This window comes from Bison bison, unplaced genomic scaffold (genome assembly GCF_000754665.1).
Source record: "Bison bison bison isolate TAMUID 2011002044 unplaced genomic scaffold, Bison_UMD1.0 scf7180017864508, whole genome shotgun sequence".
In the NCBI taxonomy this organism is placed as follows: Eukaryota; Metazoa; Chordata; class Mammalia; order Artiodactyla; family Bovidae; genus Bison; species Bison bison.
In genome coordinates, this window is record NW_011495064.1 from 13,730,898 (window position 1) to 13,740,596 (window position 9,699).

Sequence of the window (9,699 nt, forward strand, 5' to 3'; positions counted from 1 at the left end):
CCCACCCCCCGGCTTCTCCCCCCACCCCCGGCTTCTGTGAGCCAAGCTGGTGACAATTGCAGGGAGATGGGGCCAAGGTCCAGGAGAGCAGGCCCAGAGATCCAGAGAGCTCCCCCTGTGGGCTCCTTTCTAGACTGGTTGCTGGGGGGCAAAAGTATAGTTGAAGGAGGTAAGAGCCTGGATGGTGCATTCATTTATTCATTCATTCATTCATTCATCCAGGGCTTCCCAGGTGGCGCTAGTGGTAAAGAATTGTCTGCTAATGCAGGAGACATACAAGATGCAGGTTCAACCCCTGGGTTAGGAAGATCCCCAGAAGGAGGGCATGGCAACCCACTTCAGTATTCCTGCCTGGAGAATCCCATGAACAGAGGAGCCCGGCAGGCTACAGTTCATAGAGTCACAAAGAGTGGGACGTGACTGAAGCAACTTCGCATGCACACACACACACATCTTCAAGATGGTTTGGAATTATTGACATTCATCCTGAAAGCATTTACTGAGTGCCTTCTGCAGGCAAAGCTCAGGGCTAGGTGATAAAGACTGAGAACACATTTGGAGCAATACAAAAATCTATACAAAAAAAAACATAAAATTGCCATTTTGATCATGCTCTGAAGAATAGCAATGAGGTACAGTGGTGTGTAAGAGAGGAATCTAGCTTTCTCAATAGAGGCAGAGTAGAGTGGAGAGGGAGGTGCTGGTAGACTGGCATGCCTAGGTCTGCATTTCAGCAAGCTTCTGCTGGCTGTCACGGGAGAACAGACTGGAAGGGGCACAAGTGGGTACAGGGAGACCAGTTATGAAACTGCTGCCAGGGTGCAGGCAGAGGGGGTGGTAGCATAGACGGGTGGGGGAGTTAAAGAGAAACAAAGGGATTCGAGGGCTGTTGGGAGCTGGGGGGCAGTGAGGAGAACCTCAAGATCCCAGCAGCTCCTGACACCCCCAAACTCCTTTCTAACCTGCCAGCCCCAGTCATGCTGGCCTGGGACCCACCAGGAGTCATCCCTCTGCCTGGTCCCAAGGTGTCACTAGAGAAGTTTCTAGGGCAGTGGTTCTCCAATGTGAGGATGCAGAGATATCACCTGGAAGGCTGGCCCCACCCTCAGAGACTCCTTCATCAGGTCTGGGGTGGGGCCTGAGAACTGACATTCCTAACAAGTTCCCGGGTGGTGCCGATGCTGCCTTTCAGGGCTACACTTGGGAACCAAGGCAGGAGAAGGGCCCATGGGGCTGAGTGCATATAATCTGGGACAGGAGCGAAAGGCTCGGAGGAGGGGCTCTCCCAGCTTCTCTCATTAGGGTGCAAGGTCCATGTGCTGCCATTCTGTAAGACTCAAAGTGCCAGATGCTGAGGCCACGTGGACAGAGAAGTCTGAGGGTGCAGGAGGCTGGGTGCCCAATGGCTGGCAGGGCTGAACCCAAATGCCCTGTCACAAACCCTCTACACTCAGCACCTTCTCCATCCCGCAGCACCTTGCACCCCACAGGATGGCCCCGGTGTGACCTCAGATGGCCTCAACACCAGACATCTAGTGCCTAGATGTCCAGCTGGTTCTGGGGCTGAGCTGGGGAGACAGCTTTTCCCCACCATGGGGAGGGGCAAGCCAGGATCCCTGTCCATAAAGAGACCAGGCGGCATGCCACAGCCACTACAGGAGGCGGCAGACAGTGACCATCGAGGAGTGGAAAAGTTGGAGTGAGCAACAGGAGGACTCCCATCAAGGGACAGGGTACAGGATTGTGGCTGTTGCCCAAGGGGCTAGTTTTAAGGGTGACGGGGGGATCTGAGTTAGGAGGCAGAAGCTACGGGCACTCACTGGCCGAACAATGCTGGGTTTGGCTAATGGGAGGCAGCCACCAGGCTAAGACCAGTTCGCAACCTTCAGGCACAAAAGCACAGTGGGGTCAATCCTGGAGGGCTTCCTGAAGGAAATCAGCTTTGAACCTGACTCTGGCAGTAGAAGAGGGCATTGGGAGGACCTTGGCAGAAGAAGGGGCAGGAGAGACGTGTCCACCTCTCACCACCTCCACCTGGTGGAGGCCTCCCTGGCACAGGGCTCCCTTCCCATGCACCAGCCTGGCAGGGCTGCCCGAGCCGTTCCCTTCCTGCCCCTGGCAGGGCCCAACGGCGTCTGTGCGTTTAATGAAACCGTCTGGCTGTGATACCATCAGCTCCAAGCTAGGCAGAGAACCTCTCCCCGGTTCCAGTAAGGGAAAGAGGGCGCGTTCCGATAAATAAAACCATATTAGAGAGCCAGCGAAAAAGCCCCTTTTGTTCCCACCCCCTGTGCTTCCCAACGCTTTATTTTTATAAGCACGGGGGCCCCAGACCGACCGCGTTTACACAGAGATCACAATTGCACATTGTGGCGGCCGGGCACGCTGTATTGGTATTGGCAGCCCCCCCCACGCTGGCCCCCGAGCAGGCGACTCCTTCCAGCAGCCCCATCAGCGCAGGCAATGAGCTCAGCACGGGGGAGGGAGGGGGCGGCTTTCAAACAAAATCACCCAGACCCACACGCACGCCCCGCCCGCCCAGGGGAGGAAAAAACACACAACAAAGGCATTGTAAGGAGCAGGCCTGGAGGCCTGGGGCCTCAGACACTGGGCTACTGTGTGCCGGGCCTGGCCTCTCCCGCACAAGGCCCAGCCCCGCGACAGAAAAGAAACAAGGGGGGGCTGGGGTGCTGCTGAAGCAAGGTGGTCAGATGAAGGGAAGCCAGACAGACGCACAGACACAAGCCTCTTCCAGGAAAGCCAGGAGGAGGGAGGCAGGTCTCAAGAAGAGGGGGAGGGCAGGGGAGAGGCCGGCTCTTCCCAGGGCCATGCCGGTAGGTGAGGGCTAGCATCAGCCTCCAGCCTCACCTGCCAAGCCGCACGGAGATCCCCCTGAGGCGGAAGCTGGATTGGAGCTCTGGAGGACCACAGGCTGTCCGGGCAGCTCCAGCCAAGAACACACAAGGGTTCTACAGGAATTCAACACCGTGGGAGGCCCCAGACAGGTGACTGCTGGACCTGCAGCCCTGTGCCCAATCTCTGCGACATTCCCAGAGCTCCGAGGAGGACCCTTCTCCAGTCACAATATACTCCCTCCAACAGCTCAGACCACCAGGGTGAGGGACAGGACAGGAGGCGTTGTACCCCTTGTTAGAAGAGGGGGCTTGCCTCAGAAAGACTAAGTCTCCAGTGCCTGCTGACACGTGCCTGGGACCAGACTCCCTGACTCCAAGTCAGGGCTCCTTCTTCCTGTCATGATCAGGGTAAAAGGCCCCTTAAGACAGGGTGGAGTAGACTGCTAGTAAGCAAGGCAATGCAAAGAAAAACTACAATACAGCAGTATTTTTCATATAAAATTAAGAAAAATTTGTTTAGATTTATAAAATCCAGTGTTGGCGAATAGCTGATGAAATAGGTATTCTCCTTTATTGCTGGAAGCAATTCAACAACCCTTTAGGAAAGCAATTGGGCCGTATGCCTTGAACAACATAAAACTGTTTACACCGTTTCCCATATTCCTGGGAATCATCCAAATTAACCAAAAAGCTATATGAACCAAGATGTTCACTCCAGCATTATTTGCAATCCATCACTCGTTCAATATACAGTTATTGACTGACCAGCACGTGGTAGGTAAGCACAGTGCTTTGAATATGAAGGCGCATGAGACATGGTCCAGACTCTTAAGATCATGACTGCTGCTTAGAAATGGTAACTAAACATCAATTATAACCCAAGTGATGTGCAGCTTCCTAGCAAAGTGTTCAAGGCACTAGGGGCTGGGGTAGGCTGTGGAGCCTGGTGGCCTCAAGTCAATACTTCCAAAGGAGGCCTCCCCAAGTGTCAAGAATAAGGAGGTAACCAAGACAGACCAAGGAGAAGGGGGCGTCCAGGCACCCAGGACAACATAGGCAAAGGCACCAAAGAGCACTGGGGGGACAGCGAGCCTGTCTGCGGCGAGGGAGGGAGCACCCCGGGCTGCAGGAATAGAGGATGAAGGAGAAGGCAGGCGGGCAGCCCACAAACGGTCCCGGATTCACACCGAGCTAGCTGGATTGAATCCTGTCGATCAGTTTCCCAAAATATGCTCTAAGCAAGGCGCGTTCTCGGGGGAACGAAGGAACGCTTAAACAAGTTCCACGGGCTCCTTTCCTGCAGCCACCCCAGAGCCTTCAGTGCCACTGTGCGTTGTAAATTGCTAAGCGTGCAGTGTTTCCCAGCCTCTCTCACTCAGGATCCCTTTTTAAGTGGAGCGTTTCACAAGCCTCCAGTGCACCTTGGAAAACAGCTTCTTAAGCTCATCGGGAGAATTCCCCCAGCCAGAGCCAACCTTAACAGAAAGCTGTGCTTCAGAAGAGAGGGGTGGGCTGTGACTGGAGTCCAGACAGAGGAAGCCCACAAGCAAGGACTCCCCAGCCCCACTCAGGACAGAGTCTGGACCTGGGGGCCCACAGAGGTGACCTGAGCCAAGGGGCAACCGTAGTTCAGCAGACCTCACTGTGGCCTGGCCTGGCATCAACACCCCTCAGGACCACCCAACTAGCACGTAGCTCTGACCTCCCAGGAACCATAAGGCCAGCAAAGAGAGCACTGGACTCTCTACTTTGTTGGCAGACACCCCATCCCCAGAAATTAATAACTTGGCATTTGATCCTCAAGCCTCTCATTTTCTTCATTAACCAAGCCCGGTCCCTGAGCCCACTGACCCATGACACTTGCAAGGAGGAATTTCTGGGGCCTCAAGCCAAGGGCGGTGCCCTGGTCTATGAGCTGCCCAGGGGTCCTCCATCGTGGTGGCAGCCCTGGAAGCAGAGCCTGTGGCTCCCTCAAACCACACAGGTGGTTCCAGGCTAAGTGAGAAAGCAGAGAAGAACTCCCTGGAGTATAACTGGGCAAAGGAGACAGTGTCCTCCCCAAGCCTCTTTAAGAAATATCCATCCACAGTGATGAGCAACTCAGCTCTGAGCGCTGGTTAGAGCCACGCTACTGCCCATGACGCATGGCGTTGAGGACGTGTGGTTTCTAGGTCTGGAGTCCTATCTTCTCCATTCTAAATGGATCCAGTTCACAGGCCAGATGCTCACCCAGCAGTGGCAATCCTATCCCAATGTAAGTCATTTGAAGTAAGCATCAGTTCACATTTTTTATACCTAATCACTACCTTGGCCACACACACTCATAACCACACAAACACAGGCCACACACACCCTTTCAGGGGTCCAGAGGATTGGTGCTGGCCCTCCAGGCAAACCCCACTGAGGCAAAATCCTCAGGCTCCCTGCACAGCAATATCACCACAAGCCTCCCTCCCCACCTGAGCTCAGTGTCACTCAACAAGTGTTTCCTGGGCAACTCCTGTATGTCCCCCACACCTTCGGCCAAGGAGAAGGAAACAAACACAGCACCAGCCTTGGGACAGTCCCAAGGCCACGCCACAACGGACAAGCAGAGGTCACAGCCCAGGGCCACGGGAGCCCCCACTGGGAGAAAAGCCAGAGGGCTTCCCAAGGCGGGCCCTCACGGCCACAGACACCAGCAGACCGGCTGGAAGGTGGGACCAGTGACAGACTCTGCCGCCCCGGACCCTCCCCCGGCCCCAGACATGCCTGATGCACACAGGAGTTTCCTCTGAGAAATGCCAGCCGGTGGCCGTGCGCAGCCTCCAGCCGCCAGCCGCCCCAGGGTCAGTTCCAGGGGAGAAGCTGCTTTGGTTTAGGGTTTGGGAGTGAAAATAAACACTCTGGGTTTTATAGGTTCACCCGTGTTGGCTGCTGTTTTCCTTTCCAGCAGCTGCTCAATCAGGCCTTTCATTCAGAAGCCAGTGGCCTCCGAGGAAGCCCTGGGCAGTGCCCTCAAAACTCAAGGGATGTTTATTTGGGGGCGGGGGTGGAGCTAGGATGGAAAGTGTTACGTCTCCTGCGGGCGGTGCCAGGCTGACCCTGCCTGCGGTCCCCAGAGGTGCGGGTCCCCCAGGGGAGCTCCCCTCCAACAGGTCTGCCACAGTACAGCCCACGGAGAAGGGGTCCTCCACCTGCACCCCACTTCACTCCTCCCACACCTGCACCCCCACCTCGCACACTCTCCCCTGAAGGAAGAGGAAGCAAGACTGGGAATTAGGCCACTTCTCTTTTCCTGAGAGTAGGTGCTGAGTGTCAGAAAGCATCCTGGCCGCGGTTCCCAGGAAATTGCAGTGGCAGAGACCGCCCTCCCACCTGCCAACGCCCCTGCACTGCGCGTGCACACTCTCTCAGCACCCTGAACCCAAAGCACAGAAGAGAAATTGCTCCACCCACCCCAAGTCCGGCTGCACAGAGCTAGAGAAAAGGTCACTGAGAGGAGAGGAAGGTGAGGAGGTACAGCTGCCAGGGAGGAACCAAGGTCGCTCCCCAGGCTGGGGAGGAGCAGGACCTGGAAAGGGGCATGGATGGGTGGCCGTGAGCTGAGTCCCAGTCTATGAACAGAAGGCCACTCTCCCAGAGGAGCTCAGTTCACCCAACTAAGCACCAAGCGTTTGGAAGGGGGGTACATCACTTGTCAGCTATTTCAGCTCAAGCAATTTAGTTAACCTACCTGAGTCTCAGGTTCTTCATCGGTAAAATGGGGATGTTAAAGCCTACTTCATAGAACAGTTGTAAGGGTTATGAAATAACACCAGTAACGTGCCTGGGCTCAGAGTAAGCACTCGGTGTTAGTTCTTTAGCGCTATAGGTTCAAGGTAAGTGCAGGTCTCTTCCTTGAGGAGCTCAGAGTCATGGTGGAAAGAATGTGACAGAGACACACGGCAACTGATCTATGCAGTGGGTAAGGGCTCTGGGACGGGTGCTGGCAAGGTCCTGACCGAGTACTCAGGGGGAGCAACCAGCTCGGCTTGGGGAAGGGTCGGAGGGCATGTGGGCTGGGTCTTGAAAGACGAGTAGGAGTTCACTGGACCAAGAATAGGGAGGGACTGTGTTCCAGGCACTGACACAATGGCCAGGAACACGGAAGAACCAGACAGCTTTGACAAGAGCCGGCGCAGCCAGAGCCTAGTGGAGAGAGAACCAGGAAAAGATGAAACTGGCGAGGTCTGCAGAGTCAGATCACAAAGGAGTTGTCCACTTAAGAGTTCTGGATTTATGTGTTGTGAAAGTGAAAATGTTAGTCACCAAGTTGTGTCTGACTCTTTGCGACCCCACGGACTGTAGCCTGCCAGGCTCCTCTGTCCATGGAATTCTCCAGGCAAAGTCTTGCCTGGAGCAGGTTGCCATGCCCTCCTCCAGGGGATCTTTCTGACTCGGGGATCGCACCCAGGTCTCCCACATTGCAGGCAGATTCTTTACCATCTGAGCCACCAGGGAAGAAGCCCATTTATGTATTAGTATCTGTTTGAAATCAGGGGAGTGACATGACCAGATCTGTCTGGGTTAGTGTGGAAGGTCACAGGGAGGCCAGGAAATGACCAGAGTGCTCAGATAAAAGGGCCATGGCCAGTGCGAGACAGCAGCCACAATGCTGAACAGGAGGGAACAGTCTCTGAGACTCGGGAGCCAGAATCAACAGAGCTGGGCACCTGCTTGTTTCTAGCCTGATGGGCAGTACAGGCACATTGATGTGATGCCAGGACCGAGGGAGGAAGTAAAGGGGGGCCTGGATCTGGAGGAAGGGGGCCCAAGGAGTTCGTTTTGGACAAGATGAACTGCGGTGACTCTGAGTCTTCCAGGGGAGACACTGAAAATATGGGTGGTATAAGGGGCTTCTAGAAACTGAAGACCTGGAAGTTTCCGTGACATGAGCAGTTCCTGGGTTGGTAGGGGGACCCCAGTGTCCAAAGAAGAAAACACACACGGAACTCCTCGGGGGCATCAGACTCAAGGGGCAGTGAAGTGGTTGATCAGGAACAGGTGGAGCAGAAAGCTGCAGGAGGCCAAGAAAGAGGGGTGTCCCAGGGCCAAGGCCAGAGGGGTTTTCAGGGGGCGACGGCCAGTAGAGCCAAACCCCACAGAGGTCAAGCAGGCCCCTGCAACCCGGAGACACAGTGGGCTGACAGCAGCCCCCACCTCCACAAACCCAACAGACACAGCACCCCGCCTCGATCAGGGGGAGCCCAGGCCACGTTCCCTGTGGGCCGAAGGCCCTACGCCTCTGTTCCCAGCTCTCAGTCCCTGGTCCCCAGCTCTCCCCACTCCCCCCACCTACCGGAAAAAGAGTCCTTGTCCATTGCAGGCAGATCCCGGGCCTGGTACATGTAGCAGCGTAGATGGTAGCGGTTCCCATCTGCACCAGAGAAGAAACAGATGCCAAGTGAGGGGCTGGGGGTGACAGGATCAGGGGCTGGAGGATGGAGCGCGTCTCTAGAAAGCCGTGGACAGAGGGGCTGGACGAAAGAGACTACACGTGCCACACTTCCAGGATCAGGAGAGCAGACCACAGCCCAGAGGCGGAGCCACAGAACAATGTGTCCTGGGCCTGGTGCGCACTGGGGAGGGGGCAGGGAAGGGGGACGGGGTCAAATGAACCACCGTGCCTTGAGTGCTGGACTTCAGGCTCAGCACTGACACATATACCACACACGGACACACACACGACACTGACCCACCAACACAGACGCAGTTCTCCACAGCCCCCACACATACACCTGATCACGCAACCCACACACCCAGGAACGTAGGGTGACCCATCCGTGTCACCCCTGTAGACACCTCCAAACATCACTTACAGTCAAAGATGCAGGAAATCGTGGGTCTGTTCACACCAAAACTCAAGGTGGAGACGGACACGGAATCTTCACTCCTGTCGTCCACCACGCCACCCTGGAGACACAGAGCTGGTCACAGCAGATTCTGACCCCAGAGGCTGGGGGTGGTGGGGAGACTGGCTCAGATAGTCAGGTCTCCAAGGTGTTTTAGACAAGGTTCTAAAGCGCTAATTTCACTCCAGATCCCAATGTCAAGTCCACAGGGAAAAGCCTCTCCCTTTCTAGCGGAGACCCGACAAGCCAGAAGGGGGTTTTGAGTTGTTCCAGCCCAAGAGGTTAGAGTTCGATAGAAGAAGGGACTCAAGGGGCTCTCTGGGGTAGGGTGGAATCCATCAGGGGTCTGCCCAGGGTAGGGGTTATGGGGAGCCCACGTCTGGAGGGCCTCAAACAGCATCTCTGTCCTCCCCTGCCTGGACACAGGGCTGGTGTGGGGACACACAGGCACGCAGCTGGGTCCCCAGCTCTGCAGAGAAGCTGCGCTGTGTCTTCTCATCTCTTACCAGCTCCCACTGTGCTGAGGGTCAGGGAGCCTGAGGCTGGGGACAAGGGCATGGCGGGGGGGGGGGGGCATCTACACTCAGGCTCAGAAGCTCTGCATCAACCTAGATGCTCAGTCCCCGCCCCTGTCCTCGTTGGCCACTGGGCCATAAATCGCCTTCCCGGTGCCCTGCATCCCTCCACCACTGCCTCTGCCACATGGCACCCCCTCATCGAGGATGAGCCCCAGCAGGAGTCAAGGCCCCCGGAAAAAACAGGAAATGTGCCAGTCACACGGCAGCCCGCCCTTCCAGACCTGGCCTTCTAGGACATAAGTTCCACCAGCCTCTCATGGCAGGAGCCCAGCAGAAGGGCCAGGGAGAGCTGGACAGCCTTCCTCTGCCATCTGCTCCCTCTGCATGGCCCTTCCTCCCCTCTCCTCACACTATCATCTGCCCCAGTCCCTCTTCCCAAAACCTAAGCACACC

General features: G+C 56.0%; 1 protein-coding gene across 9 annotated transcripts in view; it reads right to left on the bottom strand.

Moving 5' to 3' along the window:
* The window catches only part of DYSF (dysferlin), a 224,235-nt gene that overhangs the window by 85,378 nt on the left and 129,158 nt on the right, over positions 1–9,699 (bottom strand). For all 9 annotated transcript variants that reach the window (XM_010829782.1, XM_010829784.1, XM_010829783.1 and 6 more), the window contains 2 exons: positions 8,696–8,789; positions 8,176–8,253 (listed from right to left, as the gene is read on the bottom strand). In XM_010829782.1, the coding sequence (XP_010828084.1) occupies positions 8,176–8,253; positions 8,696–8,789 (172 nt within the window). The remainder of the gene's footprint in view (positions 1–8,175; positions 8,254–8,695; positions 8,790–9,699) is intronic.